At 38.8% G+C, this 20198-nt stretch overlaps 5 protein-coding genes across 15 annotated transcripts; 4 read left to right on the top strand and 1 right to left on the bottom strand.

Annotated features, from left to right (window-relative positions):
* Positions 1-65: 65 nt before the first annotated feature.
* Positions 66-3742, top strand: LOC117229136 (odorant receptor 10). 4 transcript variants are annotated; one of them, XM_033485354.2, is made up of 9 exons: positions 66-378; positions 820-1247; positions 1329-1592; positions 1831-2290; positions 2364-2463; positions 2755-2874; positions 2968-3123; positions 3187-3328; positions 3408-3742. In XM_033485354.2, the coding sequence occupies exons 2-8, from the start codon at positions 1217-1219 to the stop codon at positions 3235-3237; spliced, it is 1182 nt and encodes a 393-aa protein (XP_033341245.1). In that variant the 5' UTR covers positions 66-378; positions 820-1216; the 3' UTR covers positions 3238-3328; positions 3408-3742. The 4 variants fall into 4 exon arrangements, with proteins under 4 accessions (XP_033341245.1, XP_076379780.1, XP_076379779.1 ...); XM_076523665.1 differs by lacking the exon at positions 2968-3123; XM_076523664.1 differs by lacking the exon at positions 3187-3328 and having other exon boundaries at positions 2968-3186.
* A 529-nt stretch (positions 3743-4271) lies between these two features.
* LOC117229134 (uncharacterized) lies at positions 4272-6956 on the top strand. 3 transcript variants are annotated; one of them, XM_033485349.2, is made up of 4 exons: positions 4272-4570; positions 4863-4940; positions 5020-5163; positions 5246-6956. In XM_033485349.2, the coding sequence occupies exons 2-4, from the start codon at positions 4878-4880 to the stop codon at positions 6767-6769; spliced, it is 1731 nt and encodes a 576-aa protein (XP_033341240.1). In that variant the 5' UTR covers positions 4272-4570; positions 4863-4877; the 3' UTR covers positions 6770-6956. The 3 variants fall into 3 exon arrangements, with proteins under 3 accessions (XP_033341240.1, XP_033341239.1, XP_076379778.1); XM_033485348.2 differs by having other exon boundaries at positions 4863-5163; XM_076523663.1 differs by having other exon boundaries at positions 4272-4940.
* On the top strand, positions 6454-13472 carry Fancm (FA complementation group M). 3 transcript variants are annotated; one of them, XM_076523632.1, is made up of 13 exons: positions 6454-6593; positions 7858-8103; positions 8174-8514; positions 8592-8681; positions 8753-8977; positions 9067-9220; positions 9300-9415; positions 9491-9610; positions 9682-9847; positions 9914-10068; positions 10195-10441; positions 10516-12956; positions 13094-13472. In XM_076523632.1, the coding sequence occupies exons 2-13, from the start codon at positions 7935-7937 to the stop codon at positions 13349-13351; spliced, it is 4482 nt and encodes a 1493-aa protein (XP_076379747.1). In that variant the 5' UTR covers positions 6454-6593; positions 7858-7934; the 3' UTR covers positions 13352-13472. The 3 variants fall into 3 exon arrangements, with proteins under 3 accessions (XP_076379747.1, XP_076379745.1, XP_076379746.1); XM_076523630.1 differs by having other exon boundaries at positions 10195-10444; XM_076523631.1 differs by lacking the exon at positions 6454-6593 and adding an exon at positions 7103-7279 and having other exon boundaries at positions 10195-10444.
* Positions 9637-20085, bottom strand: ox (ubiquinol-cytochrome C reductase complex subunit oxen). Of its 3 annotated transcripts, none has more exons than XM_076523669.1 (3): positions 19761-20085; positions 19394-19464; positions 9637-9768 (listed from the first exon to the last, which is right to left on the bottom strand). In XM_076523669.1, the coding sequence occupies exons 1-2, from the start codon at positions 19902-19904 to the stop codon at positions 19426-19428; spliced, it is 183 nt and encodes a 60-aa protein (XP_076379784.1). In that variant the 5' UTR covers positions 19905-20085; the 3' UTR covers positions 9637-9768; positions 19394-19425. The 3 variants fall into 3 exon arrangements, with proteins under 3 accessions (XP_076379784.1, XP_033341253.2, XP_033341252.2); XM_033485362.2 differs by lacking the exon at positions 9637-9768 and adding an exon at positions 19042-19163; XM_033485361.2 differs by lacking the exon at positions 9637-9768 and having other exon boundaries at positions 19340-19464.
* LOC117229129 (uncharacterized) lies at positions 14832-19353 on the top strand. Of its 2 annotated transcripts, none has more exons than XM_033485338.2 (14): positions 14832-15076; positions 15254-15444; positions 15504-15686; positions 15758-15971; positions 16048-16265; positions 16340-16525; positions 16969-17119; positions 17183-17380; positions 17637-17701; positions 17818-18000; positions 18073-18498; positions 18567-18761; positions 18842-18980; positions 19086-19353. In XM_033485338.2, exons 1-14 carry the CDS (start codon positions 15055-15057, stop codon positions 19214-19216), a joined length of 2502 nt encoding a protein of 833 aa, XP_033341229.2. In that variant the 5' UTR covers positions 14832-15054; the 3' UTR covers positions 19217-19353. The 2 variants fall into 2 exon arrangements, with proteins under 2 accessions (XP_033341229.2, XP_033341228.2); XM_033485337.2 differs by having other exon boundaries at positions 17613-17701.
* Positions 20086-20198: the final 113 nt, after the last annotated feature.

Below are 20198 nucleotides of genomic sequence, written 5' to 3'. Positions count from 1 at the left end.
TTACTTAAATGTGCGTGAGCTAGCACCTGCAATGAGATTACTACAATGAACACAACGCACGGAAAACTGTGTCGAGAGAAAGCGAATTATCGATCGTGTTTCGAGGAGGGAAAGATTTACCAATTTACGATCACTGTACCGTGTAAAATTCTACACGAACGACTACCATTGCTTTTACTATTAATATTATAAATCCATAACACGAACTTTTTACACGAAACGAATTGTTCTTGCAGACGACATTGCAGCGGACGATTCTCCAAGCACCAAAACGTTATGAATGAAATCAAAATAGCAGCCAAACTTTCATTCCTTACGATCGGATTTTTTATTTAATTATCGAATGAAGTTATGCTCTTTATAGGTAGCGTTGTCAAGGTACTACTTCAAATATTAAATACTTAAAATTAATTCGTGAAACCTTCGAGTCACACATCAGCCATTTCTAATAACTATGCCATACTTAAAAGAGGCTTACTCACGCGTTACTCAAAATAATCTATTGTTTTATAAATAAAATTGCTTCCTAATTTCTTATTTCTGGAGATTATTATTAAATTGTTGCCGACGATCAAAGTGTCAATCGATATAAATTAATCTAACTGGATAAACGGCAATTGTTTGTTTAAGCAGGCATTGTTTTCAAAAACAAGCTGATTAGGAGTATGGGTGTATTTTGATTTAAATTAATCATCACAAATTTTTAATAATTATAATAATATAATGATAATATAATAATTATAAGCTAATGGCACTTGTTATGTACTTACGAAAAATGGCTTGCAAGAAGGAATTGTAAAGGAAAAAGTGTAATTGTAGAGCATTTCTACGATCATCTTGTTCGAAATGGGGAAAAGTATGGTTGCCCACGATCAGCTCGACCAATCGTTCTACGAAGATATTAAATATGCAGATTCCGCGGGAAGGTAAACGTTTTCTCCTTCAGTTCGAAAGTTTAATCGGATAAACGGTTAGCAGCATTTATCTTTTATTCGTGGCTACTCAATGCCGCAGGAATCGTACGATCCGACGATAATGTAAAAAAATTTCAACCGCGCACGATGTTGTAAGATCAAATATTCAACGGTTTTCTACCCATGTTGTTTCCAAGCCGCGTTCAAAGTTCTCGCAGTACTATTGGCAACTTGTACTTAACAGTTTCGTCGGAAATTATAGCTAAAAGGGAGCGACGGCAGAACTTATTTCAGTTTTAAAAATGGTTACTTCGAAACAGATCCACGAAGCAGGTGCGGTTCGCATCGCTCATTCAGTCTTTGTAATAATTTCCAGTCGAACAGAATTTAATTGTCTATTGTTTTTATCATCAGATTACGACTGGGCTGTCGGTATTAGTCGTAATTGCCTAAGGCTGATTTGCCTTTGGCCTCGAGAGTCTTGCGGTAAAAGAAAATTGCTGGACAATCTCTGCGTAATGACGATCGTGCTGACATTTAGCGTTTTCGTGGTAATTCCTAGTGTGCTTTTGTTATTGAAGCAGAACGACTTAAAAACGATCATAGACGATGGTTCGTACTGCATAGCGGCTCTCTCCTTGGTACCAAAATTTCTTATCATTCACGGAAAACGGAGTGGTAAGTTCGCTGATTGACTGGACAGTGTAAACGACATTAAAACGTTGCCATTTGAATTTTAAAAATTCCGATAATATTGGCTCAGCCGGTAGTTAATTGTCTGGTAAACCGTGTTCGGTCATTCTGGAAGTTTCCGTTCTAAGCTATTCATTTTCGCGGAGACGGGGTGCTTTTTCCAAACAATATTTAATATTGTAATGAATCAATCGAATGCTTCTTTTTATTTTCCATCCTCAAGTGATCCTAAACGTGCTGAACATGATGGCAATAGACTGGGAAAAATCCAAGACGGACGAGGAAAAGAATATTATGTTTTATTACGCGAACATTGCACGAGTTGGCAGCATCTTGGGCTTCACGTTCGGGTTCATCGCGATATTCCTGATAACCATTCTGCCAAAATTTGGCATACAAGTGCGACACACGGAAGACGGGTTGGACATGTTCCCGTATCCGTGTTATTACGTCTTCGACGTCTCCCGAAGTCCCTACTACGAAATAATCTACACCATTCAAATTTTCATGATGGCACTGATCCTATTGTCTTACATTGGAATCCACATGTTTTTTGGAACGCTGTTCCTTCACATATGTGGCCAAGCTAAAAATCTTCGAGCTCGGATCGAGAATGAAAAGAAATTCGAAGATTTTAGGCGAACTATGACGTCGATCGTATCGGATCATTTGCGAGTTATCAGGTACTTCGGCAAAGAAAAAGAAAGCTGTTTGAGAGAAATTCTGTTGGAAATAATTAGATCTTCTTTGGCCCAGGATGGTGAAAATGATCGAAAGCACCTTTTCGCAGATACTCGTTACGATGATAATAATATTTGGAGTAATTACTTGTGCTTATTTGACGAGCATAATTTCCGTAAGTAAATTGAATTAATTTAATTATATATATATATATAATATAATAAAAATTAATATAATGTAATAATTAATAAATAACCATTAATATAATATATAATATATTATATTAATATAATATATATTATAAATATATATATATATATATATATATATATATATATAAATTTAATTAATTTAATAATATATTATATATATATAATAGTATAAATAATAGTAAATTTAATTAATTTAATTAGTAGTAAATTTCCGTAAGTATTTTGGGGAGCAAATTAGCTAAAATTTTTTTTAGATGTTCGCTGAGAGTGACACGATCTCTCTGACGCGGCTGTCCTATCTGGTGTTCTCGATTTGCACCAATCTCGTTCAAATGTTATTTTATTTTCTTACCGGGCAAGAGCTAGCGAATCAAGTAAGTAAACAGTTTGTTTTCCGTTCGGCCGGTGTCCGTTCTCACGCATCTATTCGGCTCCGTCGATGACGATTATGATTGTTCCGTTCAAAGTCCGAAGGTATATATGACGCCACCTACGAGTGCGGATGGCTGAATTTAAAGTCGAACGAAGCGAAAAGTTTGATACTTGTTATGGTCAGATCGCAGAAGCCGCTTATCGTTACCGCGGGAAAACTGTTTCCCGTCACCTTTCTCACGTTCGGTGGCGTACGTTCGTTCTTCCTACATTTTCTTCTTCCTCGCTTGTTCTACTAGCCCGCAATTTTATAGGTAATGAAGCTATCCTTCAGCTACGTATCTTTCCTACTCACGATGCTATAATCACGAACGTCTGGAAAAGAGAGACGCTAATTACTTCATCGAACGTATCAAGCCGCCTGTTAGAAGAATCGTTTACGTTGACGCTAGACGTGTAAAATACTTGTATCAATAAATAATACCAGGCACTGAGGAGTTATTTAAAAAAAATAAATATCTTTGTTTGTTTGTAGGAGAGGAATTCGCGCGATGTCGGAATTATGTAGAATCTATTAAGGAGTCCTTTGAAAAAAAAAACGATGTTTTCTATTTAGTAAAGAGACTATAATGATGAGAACATGAGGTGATCAATGAAAGCTCGTTACGAAACTGGAAGATGCCCGGTAGAGGAATCCTTACAAGTGTTTCGTTTCCATCGAAGGTCCATCGTTTATTTTAATTATAACAAGATTTCCCGCGTGTGCGTATGTGTGTACATATCTCCGTACAGATAGATAAGTACCTAGTCGAATGTACAATTAGCTGCACGCCTTACACTGTACGCTATGAATATAAATATTACGAGTGAGGCTATTTACATACAATCCTATCTCGAGATCCATATCAAGATCCATAGTCCGCGAAACATGTATCCGATAACGAGGTATTCCTAAATGACATGAAAACATAAATTCTTTAGTTGTGCAACCTCAATAACGGCAGCCGGTTATTAAAAATGATTTCTATCGCGATATTCAATTTTTTTTCTTTGTGTAATCATCGGATCGTGGTGTCGATAAAGTCTGTATCAGAGAAAAAAGCGAGATTATGGTTTCCGGTTACACGGTTATCCGGATGCACATCTCTATCGATCGATCTCGAATCGTGGAACACGATTGCTCGATTATTATTATTTATTTTTTCATGTAGAGTGATCGATTATCTCGAGAATAATACACAAATTTTGTTTATTTTCATCGGGTCCGACGTTGCATCTTTCTGTACAGATAAAAGATACGCTTCTCTCGGAGTTTCGTTATCGATCACGATCATTCAACTCATCGAGTTCCGTGTATAACGTATTACACAGAGGTATGGTCAAGTACCGAGTTTACGTATGCGCCTACGTATACAATGTGTATAATCGCGTATAGATAGATGCATGGTATTTATGTAACGTATGCCTGTCATGTGTAGTGGAGAGACCAGTATAGTTTTCTGATACATACATAAGAAAATCGATCGAACAGGAAGACAAATTTAATTCGTTTGTGAAAAAAAATCCGCACGCGTTCACGGCCAAAACGTGTAAGCGAAGATTACAGGAAGGACGTATTACAGGAAGAGACAAAGGACAGAATTAAAGAAGTCTCAATATGCGCGTTTTGCTAAACGAGTGAGATGTATGATCCTCGTTGTAAGTATGGAATACAGAACGATTGTTTCGTTGACGACTAGCACGACCGCAAGAACGAAATAAGTAGATTGTCGCGAAACGAAACGCTTTGTAAATACGAGAAGTTTATGCGTTCCCGTTCTTTCGCTTCTCGAGCAGCGCGTCATCAGATTTAAGGTTACACACGGCACTGTATGATATTGACCGAGCCAGCCAGTCTTGTGCAATATGATTTCCTCGCTTTATTCCACGCGTAGCTTGTTCCTAATGCGAACAAGATGCGAGCGATCGAATAAAACGATTTCACTTTCAGAACAAAGTGTAGCAAATGGAAGATGTTAAAGTGAAAGATGAACCGATGGATGCATTAAACATAGACAGTCAGGTTATGGTAAAGGTTTTCTATGAAACAGCAGCACCATACAATACAATGCTTCTGCGAGGACTCTAACTTAAAACCTTACTTTAAGGACGAAAACATTGTAAGCGTTGTACTTAAAGAGGAACCTGGTGATAGATTCGATCCCGACTACATGGAGGACATCTGCTCCGGTACATTCGAGAAGGTATTTTTACCTATCGAACAGAACGAAGTTGACTTTTCTAATGAAATGGTAAATGTCCATTTTATCCGCAAGCAATCTCTGTACTTTGTCGACCGGAATCGATAAATTCAATGGAAAGCATTGATTCTAGGTAAAATTGGAATTGGATGGTGAGTCTAGCAGTCATCCAAATTGGACAGCTCAAATCGCTAATGCCAATCTCTGTGACAAAGAAGACGGGGCTATACAAAGATGTCTGGCAAATGCAAATTTCACGCAGCCACAAGACACGGACAAACATCCTGGGTTTTGTACGAACGGACAGCAACCTAAGTTCTATAAAATTCAATGTTCTATTTGCAAGAAGTGGTTCTTGAACAACGATTCGATGGTTACACATTTAAGAATGCACTGCAGCGGCAGCCAGTGCGAGGTTTGCCAGCAGAATTTCCAAGATAGTTCGAGTTTGCATGCCCATATGTTGACCCATGTTGGAATGAACCCGTTAGAGTGCAATGTTTGTCAGAAACGATTCGCTTACAAATGGTGTTTGCGTAGTCACATGCAGATGCATGTGCTGGAGAAACCGTACGACGCCGAGGCGTTGCAGGAGGCGTACATGAAGCGACCGGATCCTGAGAACGACCAGTCGATCAACGCGGAGGATAGAATATTTGAATGTGACGTGTGTCACGCAATTTTTAAGGAAAAGCTCGGTTTGAACCGGCACGTGCTCACGCACGCCGAAGAAAGGCTGTACAAATGCGACATATGCTTTGTGACCTTCCGCGAAAAGGCGAAATTGCACACGCATATGACGTTACACGGGGGAAGTAAACAGTTTAAATGCACCATGTGCCACAGATCGTTTACGCAGAAAACGGCGCTGAACAATCACATGCTGGCGCACAGCGGTGAGAAACCCCATGCGTGCAATATTTGCGAAAAAACGTACAAACGTAAGTCGGAATTGATACGACATACGATGGTGCACACCGGCGAGAGACCGTACGAATGTAAGGAATGCCTAATGACTTTTCGGGAGAAGGCGAAACTGAACTCCCACATGCTCGTGCACACCGGTGAAAAACCGCACGAATGTCATATTTGTCATAAGGCCTGCGCACGAAAATCGGATCTCAACAGCCACATGTTGCTGCACACCGGTGGTCAGTACGACTGCAAAGTATGCGACAAAATATTCACTCGTAGGTCGGATCTGAACCGACATACTTTGATACACACCGGCGAGAAACCGTTCGCCTGCGAGCTCTGCGAGATGGCTTTTAGAGAGAAGACTAGACTGAATTCTCACATGCTAATACACACCGGTGACAAGAGGCACGCGTGCCACATTTGTCAGAAAACGTTCAAGGAGAAATCCTCGTTGCGGAAACACATGCTAAGCCACACCGGCGATAGACCGTACGAATGTTACGTGTGTCATAAGGCGTTCACCCAAAAGACAACGTTGAACAGCCACATATTAGTCCACGCAGGTGAAAGACCGTACGAATGTAGCGCATGCCAGAAAATCTTTAAGGACAAAGCAGCGTTGAAAAAGCATTTATCAGTGCACGTTAATGAGAAAACACACGAGTGTCTAATCTGTTTAAAAAAGTTTGCCCACAAAGCTGCATTAAATAGTCATTTATCGACAAATCATACGTCCTAATTAGAGAGATCTAGTCCAATTTATTTGTGCTTTTAGTTTATTTTTATTAAACACCTGTGTACGTCTATAGTTGCATAACGATGATTATGTGTACGTATATCAACAGTTTTGTACGTATATCACTCGATCCGACAAGTCGCATACTTTCCTGTATATCATTAAGTACAATAAATTAATTTTTAATTAATCAGAAGGTATTCTTTCCAATACTCGTACGTTTAGTCGTTTAATCCGCTCCGATAACCCGTGTGTTATCGCTTGATATTTAACCGTATACTTTGTATTTTTTACTTTTAATCATATAACGAACAATGTAGAAAAATGATGCGCAAATTGCGATAAAACTATTTCTCTAATTATGTCTGATTATTTGTTGAATTACCTTAATGGATGCGATGCCTTAGCAATTTGTGGTCTTCATAATTACTAGACTGCGGATTTTATGCATTTATGATAAAATTGGGTAGTAGCAATCTAAAATAGTAAAAAGATTCAAAAAATTAAGAAAATGTAAGTAATGCATGAATGTCCACACTTTAATAATTATCGTTAAACATTTTAAGTCGTAACAAGTAGTTTTTTAAAAAAGGGATTATAAATGTAGTCCTTTATAATTATAATTATAGTATTGCCTTCTGCATCACTAGCACAAATTATAGACTTTTCCGAGTATAATTTGTTGGAACAGTACCATTAATAGACATAATAATACGTATAAAAATCTTTATGCGTGTGATTTGTAAAAGTAATATATGCGTAAGAATGTTTATTGACACGTATTAATGAGAATTATATTTCTATGATGTTATGTTTCGTAAATGCTACTTCCATCGTTTGAATGTACGCGCCGTATGATATTGTTGCCACCAAATTGTTTTACGCAGTTGTTGTAGGAATGAAGTATGCGGAATACTCGATTCCTACTAACAAACCTAACTTCGTGAACTCTTCTTGAACCGTGGACGAAAAGTCCCATTAGACGAGACGCCTGTATGGATCTCAAACTTCAAGCTTCAGCTTAGTACATAGCATATTATCGTCGCTAGGTGGCGTCTTTTGTGTATATGTAATCGTGTTTTTCATTGCAGCGACTTCGATGCGTAAACAAGTTTCAAATTTACGATTTTTCCAATAAATCGAATCAAATGGGGAGAAAGTTTTGGATATGGAGCCATCACAAAATTTCGAAATTTCAACCGATCCGGAAACAAAAGGATTCGACTTGTCGGCTGGAAAAACATGGACATACCCGGAGAATTATCCTGTCAGAGATTATCAATTAAATATAGTAAAAGCTTCATTGTACTGCAATACCTTAGTTTGTTTACCAACTGGTAAGTCTAGAAAAATAACAAAATAATTCCCAAATCAGTAACTAAATTTTTTTTTATTGACTTTTAACAGGATTGGGAAAAACATTTATTGGTGCTGTTATTATGTATAATTTTTGGAGATGGTATCCTTGTGGGAAAGTCGTATTTTTAGCACCTACTAAACCTTTGGTTGCCCAACAAATTTTTGCTTGCTATAATGTAATGGGCATACCTAAAACAGAGACTGTTGAACTTACGGGAGCGACCCAACCAACGCAACGTAAATTGGCTTGGTCTAAACATAGGGTGATATTTGCTACCCCACAAGTTTTTCAGAACGATCTTGAAAAGAATATTGCACCTGCTGACTTAATAAAATGTGTAGTTATTGACGAAGCTCATAGAGCTTTGCGGAAACATTCTTATTGTGAGGTATTCTTAATTAACTGAAGCATATAATAGTACTAACATTCATCTTAATTAACGCTGAAAAATCATTTTCTCTACAGTGCATTAAAATATTAAATGAGAAACATAAAAACTATAGGATATTAGCCCTTTCAGCTACACCAGGAAATAAACTAGATAATGTCCATGAGGTAATGTTCATTACTATAAATTATTTCTATAAACTGCTTAGACATGTTATATTTCTTTTTTCTTTTTATAGGTAATACAAAACTTGTGTATAGCTCATATAGAATTAAGAGACGAAACTTCTTCTGATATTATTCCATATATCAATGAAAGGAAAGTTGAAATAATTTTGGTGCCCCTTAATAATGAATTAACTGAATTCAAAGAAAAATATATTTTCATTATGGACCGTCACGTTAAATATCTAATTCAGAATAATATGCTTCGTGGGCAGACAGCCAATATCTCTAAAGGAAGGGTAAATCATGACATTATATGCATGTGTGTTTCTATGTTATTTATAACTATTGTATATATTGTTGAAATGATTTTTTTTGTGTTCACTAGATATTTTACTTGATGAAAGAATTTCAGAAAATGAGTAAGAAGCCTACGAATCATGGACAAATTCAAAAGACAATAAATATATTAATGACCATGTATCACGCATACGAAGTGATGGTCAGGGACGGTCTTCGGGCGTTTATAAAATTTTATCAAAGTATGAAAAATGCGCCAAATTTAATTTAACCGACTTTTTTTTTAACTTTTTACGATTATTATCCATCTGTTATTTGTAGGTCATTCTGATAAATTTTGGATGAACCAAGAAGTACAACTCCTGGACTTACTCGAAAATATCGAAACATACCTAGGTGAATTTCCGGATGCAAAATCTTTATGCCCAGAATCAGAAGTTCGTAGATATTAATCCGCATAAAATATCTGATGTTGAATATACTGTTTACCGTGATATGAAAATAATTTCCAGATTCCTCAAAATCTTATATTCGGTCATACAAAGTTTGAAAAATTGAAAGAATTACTCGTACGCCATTTCAAAAAATATCAAAGCGAAGAAGATAATACAAGAGCAATTGTTTTCGTCGAGGTTCGTAATTCGCAATGCTTAAGAGATTTCAAAAGAAATTGTAGACGTTTATTTATTTGTGTGTTGCATAGTATAGAGATATCGTCAGCGAGGTTTATGTCTTACTGTTGCAATGCCGACCATTGATAAGACCTCAAATGTTCGTCGGTCAAGCAGGACTAAAACAAAAGGAACAAATAAAAGCTTTAGAGGATTTTCGAGATAATCGCGTGAATGTTCTTATATCTACATGTATAGGTAGGAATTGGATTGCAGCACACTTCTAAATGGATTTACTTTTATTAATACTATTTTCCAATACAGGTGAAGAAGGATTAGATGTTGGAGAAGTCGATTTAATAATATGTTTTGACATATCTCAACATTCTCCTATTCGGCTTGTGCAAAGAATGGGAAGAACCGGTCGAAAACGCGACGGCCACATCGTTATTCTCGTAACGGACGGAAAAGAACACGAGGTAATTAAACGGTAGAAATTCAAAAATATATAAAATATGCTCAGTGTGTACTGAAACATTTTTTCTTTAGCTGAGACAGTTTGTGTACGAAACAGTCTCTAAAATAATAGTTCGCAAAAATTACAGACATTAAAGACCACAATCGCTAGAAGAGATTCCTTAAATAATAAGATATTGCACAAGAGTAACATTTCCTCGTATCTTTATCAAGATAATCCGCGTATGATCCCTGACTCCTTAAGTCCGGAATGTTTGATGATGCATATCACAGTGCAACCAAGTAGCCCGACCGTAAGAGGAAAAAGACAAAAGAAAATAGTAGAGAAAAAACCGGCCAAACGTAAAAATGCTCTTAAAAAGATACCAGCAATAGGTGGTAAAATAATTTACCTTATACTCGTAAATACAACAATCTAAATGTACTTAATATAAAAATTGATTTTTCAGAGCCAAATACAGAGCCGCAATGCAGTGGAACGAAATCTTTGATGGATTTTTTTCAAAGCAGAAAACACGTGGATGTTGTGGACGACGATTTTGAAGTACCAACTAGGAAATATATTCCAAATGTCAAATATTCCAAGACCATAAAATCGAACGATGTCAAGATTTTATCTTGTGACACTGCTGCGGTTGATTTCCTTACATTGTGTGCTGTGATAAATTCGCAGAAGGATATAAGCATGAAGAAAATTGATGATATAAGCAATTTGTACCTACCAAAATTTGCTCCTATCGAAAACTTTTTCGAATTTTCAGTACCTGATAAAAGTATACTCAGTTGTCTAGCCACTCTGGAAGAAGTCCCTCGTCAAACAACAGACAATAATGTTGACTTCAACGAGTACGACTTCGACTATAGAAATGATCCTTGTAGTTACGATAATATGAACAACGATTTCGACGAACCGTTGGTTGTCGATATGATACACGATTTCGATGATAATGATTTCGTCAATAACAGCGTCGGCGAATCAAAATTCGAGGATTTGCTCGACGACAGTAGCAAATCGAACGAAAGTGATGGATTCAGTGTTGTGGAGGAAGATAAAGAGAATCAAAATAACGTAGGTCTCATTAAGGAGTTCGCAGATCTTCCTCAACAAATAGATAACGATGTAAAGACAGCAGTGGCTAATACATCCGTCTCGTGTAACTTGGAACCAGGTTCATTCGAGGACATATTAAACGAGACTTCCGATGAGTCAGAATGCGCTTCTGTGAACGCTCAGATCGTAGAAGCTGTTGCAGAGACGTCCTCTAAATACTATGACACCTGCAACGATGCAACTAAAGACGTTAAAACGTCCATTAAGATGAAACGAACATTAAAATTAGAAAACTTCGAATTCGATCGTTTCACGGCATCCTACCGAAGTCAGTGTACAACTAAAAACAGTGTCACTTCGGACGCATGTCTAGATACGAAGCCTAAGAGTCTGCTCAGCGTATCTCAAGCGGTTAGCGAGATAGATCGGAATGCTGCCAACTCAGACACCCGAGTAACATTCATGGAGTCTGAGGAAGATATGTTTGACGACGATTTTGGTGCGGATCTAATTAATATGGGTGAAGATTTTCATGAGCCAGAAATGAAATGTTCCATTGTACAAAGTGAACCGGAAATGAAATGTTCCATTGTACAAAATGAACCGGAAATGAAATGTTCCATTGTACAAAGTGAATCGGAAATGAAATGTTCCATTGTACAAAATGAACCGGAAATGAAATGTTCCATTGTACAAAGTGAACCGGAAATGAAATGTTCCATTGCACGAAATGAACCGGAAATGAAGTGTTCCATTGAACAAGTTATACCGACTGGTCTAAAAAAATTGAACATTAGAAATGATAGGGAGAAGAAATCGATCGACTCAAGATTTGAATTAGAGGAGTTCGAATGGGACGATGATTTTGAAGTTTGTGACTCAAAGCAAAATGATGCTTCGTTTAATTCGGTCAAAGAAGAGAAAAACGAATCCAAAGGAGGCACAAGTAGTTTCACGGCCTGGGATTCAGATGACGAATGGTTCACGGTTGACAAGTCGGTCAAGAAATCAACTCCCGTAACTAGTATCGCGAAAAAGTTATCAAGCGTGAGAAAGAACTTGAAGCGCGATTCCTCTCTAAATTTCAACAGTCTAGCTAAGAACAGAATTAACGTTCAGAGTAGCTCCTTCCTCGAGGAAAAGGACAAAAGCTCAAATCGCAATTGCACTCGAAATTTCAACAATCTAGCCGAGAACAGAGTTGACATTCGGAGTAGCTCCTTTTTCGAGGAAAAGGACAAAAGCTCAAATCGCAGTTGCTCTCGGAATTTCGACAATGTAGCTGAGAACAGAGTTGACATTAGTAGCTCCTTCGAGGAAGAGAACGATATCTCAAATCGCAATTGCTCTCGGAATTCCAACAGTCTAACTAAGAATAGAGTTGATGTACAGAGTAGCTCCTTCTTCGAGGAAAAGGACAGAAGCGACCAGTTCGATGTCAGTTACTTCTTTGAGGATTTACGAGAAAATGTGAAGAGCAAGAGAGTCAACAATGCTAAGTCGAAACGTTTGGAAGCGTTTTCCACTTTAAGGAACAAACAGAGAAACAAGCAGAAGAAAGTAAGGAATCAATTTATCGATGACGAGGCACAGGTTTCCCCGAACGACGACGATAACACTACCGAAGAAAGTTCCGGAACTGATCAAGAGCTCGAGGATTTTGTCAGTTACACGCAGAATGTCCACGACACTTCTGACATGAAAGCGCACTACTTGCAGACAATTAGAAGTCCTGTGAAGAGACGCGACGGGTTCATTTTCAAGGAACCGCAAGCCGTCGACCCTGACATTGAAATCTATTCGCAGCCTGTGTCGCAGGCTTATGATACCTACATGAATGTATGTTAAACGATAACTCGTACTTTATTTATCAGGATTGTATTAACTCTTTACGCCCACATGGCTGCTCTAAATTGTCTAAGAAAGTATGAAGTATGAATATAACAACTTTTACATTTTTTTTTGCTCTGTTTTAGGATTCCTTCTGCGTAGGAGATGATGAAGAGCCATCGACCAAAGTCGAGGAACTGTGCGAACTAGAAAAAGCAGAGCAAGAGTTGGAAAGGAGAAAAAGGAAACGTGCAGGACGCATAGATAACGCGAAGAAAAGAAGGAAAACGAATAGAAGGAAAAATATAATAGAGCACTCTAGCAGTAGCGAAGACGAGACTGCTCGATTGCGCGAACAGATCCAAGAAGAATCATTTTTGTTGGCGCAAAAAAATAGGTTTTAATTGTCTTCTAAGATCGTTGTTTAATACATAGCGTGTATCAATAGTTTTGTACTACGAATTTATGATAAATACCTGTGACAAATATGTAAATTTGAGTAAATTATGAGATGTTTTATTACAAGATGAACTTTCTTCTGTTAAGAAACCTTCTAAACTGAACAAAAACGATAGAACCATAAGTTTCGCAAGCGATACAAGTTCGCTGCAACGCTTTGCGTGAACTAGTTACCTGCCTCGACGGCTATTTTTGTTTCTCTAGGAAATCATTAGCAAATCGCTTTGTATCTTTGAGTACGATGACTTGGCCAACAATGAACTCATTTTCATGGTATTAACGTGTGGTTCTAAGCTACCACGGCTATTTATCCTTGGCAAAAGTACGTGAAACAGGAGTAAGAAAAAATTTCTTCAAGTCTTTAAATAACCCTTGAAAAAAGAAAAACAAATCGAGAAGAAAAGTATTGTGATCCGACGATCTTTTTATCTTTCGGATGGTACCCAAATTAGAACAAGGAAAAGATTCGCTCACAGCCAAACTTATGAATTGGACATTTGAACCCAGCTATCTTACGCACACATGAAAACTAATCAAGCCTTGGGCAATAATTAATGATTCCAATCGAACTATTCGAAGACTGATAACAGTGGGCATTTTGCTAAAACAGGGTACAAAGTACGAATGAGACATCTCATTCCAGCATCTTCGCCACCGCAAAGAGAGTTCCATTGGGTTGTCGACTGTCGATGTTGCAGCCAGCGTACTTCCGTTCACCAATGAAATCGTTCTCTACGGAGCGCGATTCGATGTTTACGTTTTGCAGCTTTCGTCCACGGTGTTCGCGGAGAACACATTCACCCCCCGTATTTTTACACGAGCGATGTAATTTTATCAAATCGGAATAAAATTTAGTACTTCAGCTAGCAGAAGACTATAATTTTCAAAAATGTTCTCTCAAATAATAAACCCGCAAAGCTGAAGGAACAAGTGGCCAAGCTTACTCGCATTTTTTTAAATCATGAAGAGCCTATACACGGTGACGGTTTTGGTTTTGGCTGCTGTAGAGATTTACGCGACGATACAACGCAAAAAGAAAAACAGGAACTGCGAAGCGGATGCAGAATCAAACGTCCGATAGAGCTCTAACGAGACGTGATTTTTCCTCGTTCGATTTCTACGTTAAAAATAGTTCTGTATAAATCTGTTAAGTGCCATTGTTTCTATTCCGATGTTCCGATAAAAGACTTTCGATCGCGAGAAATTGTTGTTTTTTTTTTCTTTTTTATATCCCCTATAACGTTCGCGTAAATTACGCAAACTGTGTTTTTCCAAGAGCATCACCGGTAGCATCGAAACAGGAATCTGTTAACGGCCTGCCGTTCGGTTCCATGAATCATCCTCGACATTTCTTTCCCGTTGATTCGTCCTGCCGTACAGAGCCGGCGTCCCCTCTTGCCTTGCTCTATCGGTTCTTCTCTTCTGTTACGTGCGCGAGTTGGAGGACGGACGAACTAGCCGACGAACGGACGGACGGACGGATAAAAGCCGACCGACCGGTTCCCCGTTTTCTGAACTCCGCTGGATGAGATCGAAAACGTCATTGCCATTCTGCTTCGACGCGTTGTCGAATCGTTTGCAAGAGCGCGCACGCTCTGCGGACAATTATCAACTGTAATTATCTGGCGGAACACGAATCTCTGCAACCATGAACTACGCCAATATATTGGGTAAGAGGTCATTTACTCTTGGTCTTGCTCCGATTTGTTTTAGCGGCAGGTTTTCTTACGATTTATCACAAAAGAGTTCATCGAAGCTAGAATACAAAAAACCTCCTTCGATCGTTGACCATTCGTGGGACCGAATTGCCTTGAAGCAACCTTGAAGAACGAGTATACTGTTTTTAGGATTGGCGGCGATACTAGCCACGCTCGTGTCGGGGTCAAGCGGCGTCGGTGCGACGGGAAATCCCACAGTTTCGAACGCGAGTGCCGGCTACATCGATAACGCGAACGGGAATAATGGCGAGGGCCCTGAAGACGACTTCGTGCCCTATCAGGGCGAGCGGTTCTCCGCCTTCGACTGGACGCTGTTCACAGTAATTATCCCGAAGAAATTCTAAACGCTCCTTTCCTATGATTCTCTCTATCTCGCCAGGCCATAAACAAGAAGCAATCAGGAAACCTGCTTATCTCGCCGATCTCGCTGAAGATCGCGTTGGCGTTGCTGTACGAGGGCGCGCAGGACCAATCCGCGCTCGAGATCGCCTACGCTATGCGATTGCCGGCTACCCTAACTGCAACCAGAGACAGATTCACCACTATCTTGCGATCGCTTCGAGTAAGAAATCGGTATCGCTTTTCGATGATCGTCTCGTCCGGTTCCGGACTAATTTTTCAATTAATTCGCAGACCAAATCGCCGGCGTACAAGCTGAACATCGGAACCAGGATTTATACTGATTCGATCATATCGATCAGACAACGGTATCAGGCCATCGTGGAAACCTTTTACGGCACCGACGTGATCACCGCGAATTTTTCGGACGCGCGACCGATCGCTAGGAACATTAACCATTGGGTCAGCAACATCACCGATGGCAATATAGAGAAATTGGTAGACGATGGTAAGAAGAGGGCTAACGGAATGATCGGTAAAACTTTTAGACACCGGGTTCGTTGAACGCCCCTTCGCTTTTTCAGAGGCGTCGATCAGGAACTCGCTGTTGGTCATCACGAATGCGATCTACTTCCAAGGAACATGGTCGCGAAACTATTTTTCGTCGAAGGACACCCGAAACGGGCCATTTTACATAGGGTCCAACCGAACCGTTCAAGTACCCCTTATGCACAGCATCGGACGTTTCTATTACATCGACTCCCTGGAGCTGGACGCAAAAATTCTTCGCATGCCCTACGATGTACGCGAAGCGTTTAATTCGTTTCCAGTTTGCGAATCGTTTATTACGGTTTACTTTATCTCGTCAAATTTCAGGGACACAAGTTCGCTATGTACTTGCTGTTGCCGCGTAACCGGGACGGAATCGACCGACTCGCCAACAAAGTCAATCAGTTCCTGCTGACCAGACAGATGTGGCACATGCAAGATTTACCCGTGGACGTCATCCTTCCAAAGTTCAAATTCGAGTACACCAGTCATTTGGAGAAGGTCCTTCGCGAGGTACGCGGCTTTGATTCGAGCTTCGCGGTGGCTGCCCCGCCATTGCTTTCTTTCGCATCAGCTTATCGAAGACGCTCTCTGTTGTTTTTTTTTTATTGAACAATCAGAAAAGATTTAAATTCTGTTGGAAATTTGCATTGTTTCGCAATTATGTGATTAGATTATGTGTCGCTCTGGTGGATGGCTGACTGCCATCTTGTCGGCAGAGCCGTTTCCTGCGACTTTCACGTTAAAAGTACAAGGGAAAATTGAAAATTTTCTAACAATTCGATTTTCATTGTTATGTTTTTAATGCTATACGTGTTCTATCACTGGTAAAGTACTTGAAATTGTCTTAGTTAATTAAGTAAACGTCACCGAAAGCTATCGACGAACCGTAAGTTATTGAAATTTGTTAATCACTTCTAACGTCACGGTCTCAATTCGTCCATTTGCTCAATTAGATTGGTATTCGTGATATTTTCGACGACACGGCCACGTTGACTGGGATAGCATTAACGAAACGCAACTCGAGGCGCCTGAAGGTCACGAACATCTATCAAAAGGCCGGAATCGAGGTGAACGAGAATGGGACCACGGCTTTCGCGGCCACAGGTAGTTTTTTTAATTCAGCTTCTTGCTCTATCCTTCGGCTAATGAAAAATTGTTCGTTCGCAGAGGTCGAGCTCGGGAACAAGATTGAGGACGAATCGTTCCACGTGACTCATCCGTTCATATTCTACATCGAAGATGAATCAACGGGAACGATCCTCTACATTGGCAAAGTAACAGACCCTACAAATAGTTCGGGAAAACAGAGCAACGATTCGCAGCAAGAATTCTCGTCGAAATTCGGATCAGAAATGCCGGAAGCAGGTTAATCTCTCTCGACGCATGGTCCAATTGATCTTAATTCGATAATTTGCTTTATCGATTTCTCACTTCACTTCCCCTTAGAATTAAGTCAGTTGCTTAAGTATTTGGTAGAAACTTGTAGTCTTGCATGTACGCTTTCTCCAAGTAAAGAAATTGTTGATTTTATTGGCATCGTAATAATTCTTTCCTTAGTCGGTGTCGGGATTAGATAAACATGAACGTTTTCCAACAGATATTAACGTGTACGAATTTGTAGAAGCTTTGCAAGCGGGCTTGAATGCCAATGATCGAGGCAATCTCTTCAATACGTATTTCACACAGGTAAGAGAGACTACCATTCTTTCGCACAATCAAACAGAGATTATAATGCAATTAGGAGCTTCAACGTGATGAATTAGAGACTACGATCTTCGGAACCAATTGAATATAAATTACAGACCTTGAGCGAAGAACACCATGGAAACTTAATATCATCACCGGCCAGCGTCAAGTCGGCTCTAACGATGTTAACAGAAGCATCCGTCGGAGAAACGAAAGCGGAAATCGTGTCGGCATTGAGATTACCGGACAACGAATCTCGTATAAGACAAAGCACGCTGGAGACTTTGATATCCTTGAAGGTATACTATAAAGAAATCAAAGTGCTTTTGTGAGAATCTGCGTTAAGCAGCAATGATCCTCTCTGCTTTCAGAGGTACGTGAATGGAACAGAGATGAATGTATCGACTTGCTTCTGGGTGAATAAAAACCTGAACCTATTGCAAAACTACAAAAATATTATGAAGACCTACTATCTAGCAGATGTGCAAAGCGTAGACTTCAAGGATGGAAAGACTGTCCGAATAATTAACGAATGGGTCCGGCAAGCAACGCACGGACACCTTTCGTCGCCTGGCGTCGGCAGCCATGTTCCGCCTAACACGAATCTATTGCTGACCTCGGTGCTCTACTTCAAAGGGGCCTGGATGAAGGCATTTGACAGGAAGAAAACGAAACTCGAATGCTTCTATGTTCCCAGTGGCGAATGCAGGACCACTTATTTCATGAACCACGAGTCGACGTACAGATATGCTTATATATCCTCTATAGAAGCGGAGATTATAGAAATTCCTTATTCGGTAGGATCACGAGTGATTATCAGAAATGATCGTCGCAATCTTTGCTGCAATAGTTTCATTATTTTTAGAACGGTCAAACGTCGATGTTGACGATCATGCCGAATAAGAGGGAGAAAGATCCGTATCTGCAAGTGCTATCCAAAGATTTGTCTACTGTTCCTGTGTCTGCAATACTAGCCAACTTGAAGGAGAGGAGTATCAAAATCTACATGCCAAAATTCAGTATTGAGAATACACTTAATTTAGTGCCTACGTTACAACGTGTAAGTACCTGGTAAAAATGACTGGTTCGTACGACTCCTTTGATACCGTACGATATAACATGGATGTTATTGTCTTTCAGTTGGGCATCAAAAATGTATTCACACCTAGTGCCAATTTAACAAGAATTGCAACCGATGGTCCCCTACGAGTAACAAGTATATTGCAACATGTTAGAATAGATGTGGACGAAGAAGGAACATTGGCTGCTGCCGATACAGGTACCTTATACGAAATTTCTTCCGTATATATTACGCATTTGGTTAAAGTTTGATTAATTCATTGTGTATGAATGAATAATTTATTTATTAATTAAAAATTTACAGAAGTTGCATTCGAACTTCTTGCATCATGGACTAATGACATCAGATTGGACAAACCATTCTTATTTTTGATTGTGGACACTATAACAAAGACAACATTGTTCTCTGGTCGTTTCATAGAACCGCACGATTAATACTCTAAGAGTGTTTGACACAATCATACAGATATACATATCCTCTTTCTTATTTTTATTTCAATCTTACAGTAAAGCGCAGTAAGAACTGTCCGTTTAGTAATAGAGTCGTAAATAAAATCATTATGCATTTAAAAGATTGTTCTTTATTTGTATAAGATTAACAATATAACATACCTATTTTACTAGCAACAAATCATTCAGTTTATTTATTGTTCATACTTGTGTTTTATATCTTTCCATAATTTCTGAAATAAAAATAACATCCATGTGAAATTAATCATATTTTTTGTTTTATGGGAGACACAGTTTGCCTATTATGCAATACTTTACAGCTATATTACCATTTTACTTTTCTGAGTCGAAATATGATATTAATTAGGTACAATGTACAGCGCACTTCGTGCATACGAGTTAGAATTTTTCATTATATTAAATTTAACAATTGATCGAAATAATTGGTGAATTTTAACTACTGGCAACACGTACTGAGAACACACATCAATCAGAAAGTGTGAATTTATAAATAACTATTTATACATACCCCTTTGTTACGATTGTCGAAAAAAGTATCAGATAATAAATTGACTGTTCGTTCAAATATGAAAGCGGATGCCATGATGGTGAAGGCGAAGGTAGAAGATCTTTTGAAAATGGCGTTATACAGAGCATCTGATATTCCAGCCATTTTGTGATTTCAATTAATTTCCGTAGGAGATACGAGTTCTGGAAAGATAAATCTTTTAAACGTCTGTCCGTGGCCAACTGTAACCGTAACCCACTGTAACTGACTATAACCCTTCTATTCTAACATGTAATGATCAAGTCAGATCGAGTGTTGACTGCGATATCTCGATACCATAGATTATACACGTCTAAGTCTAATCATTGCTACATAATAACTTAGACGTTTCGCAGCGCGAAACGCAGTTGTATACTACAATTGAAATCAAAAGAGGAAATTTTATTTGAAATTGTATTT

The sequence above is a fragment of the Megalopta genalis genome, chromosome 7, assembly GCF_051020955.1.
Source record: "Megalopta genalis isolate 19385.01 chromosome 7, iyMegGena1_principal, whole genome shotgun sequence".
NCBI classification, from domain to species: Eukaryota; Metazoa; Arthropoda; class Insecta; order Hymenoptera; family Halictidae; genus Megalopta; species Megalopta genalis.
Note: the sequence above shows the minus strand (reverse complement) of the source record. Positions and strands in the feature narration are given on the sequence as shown.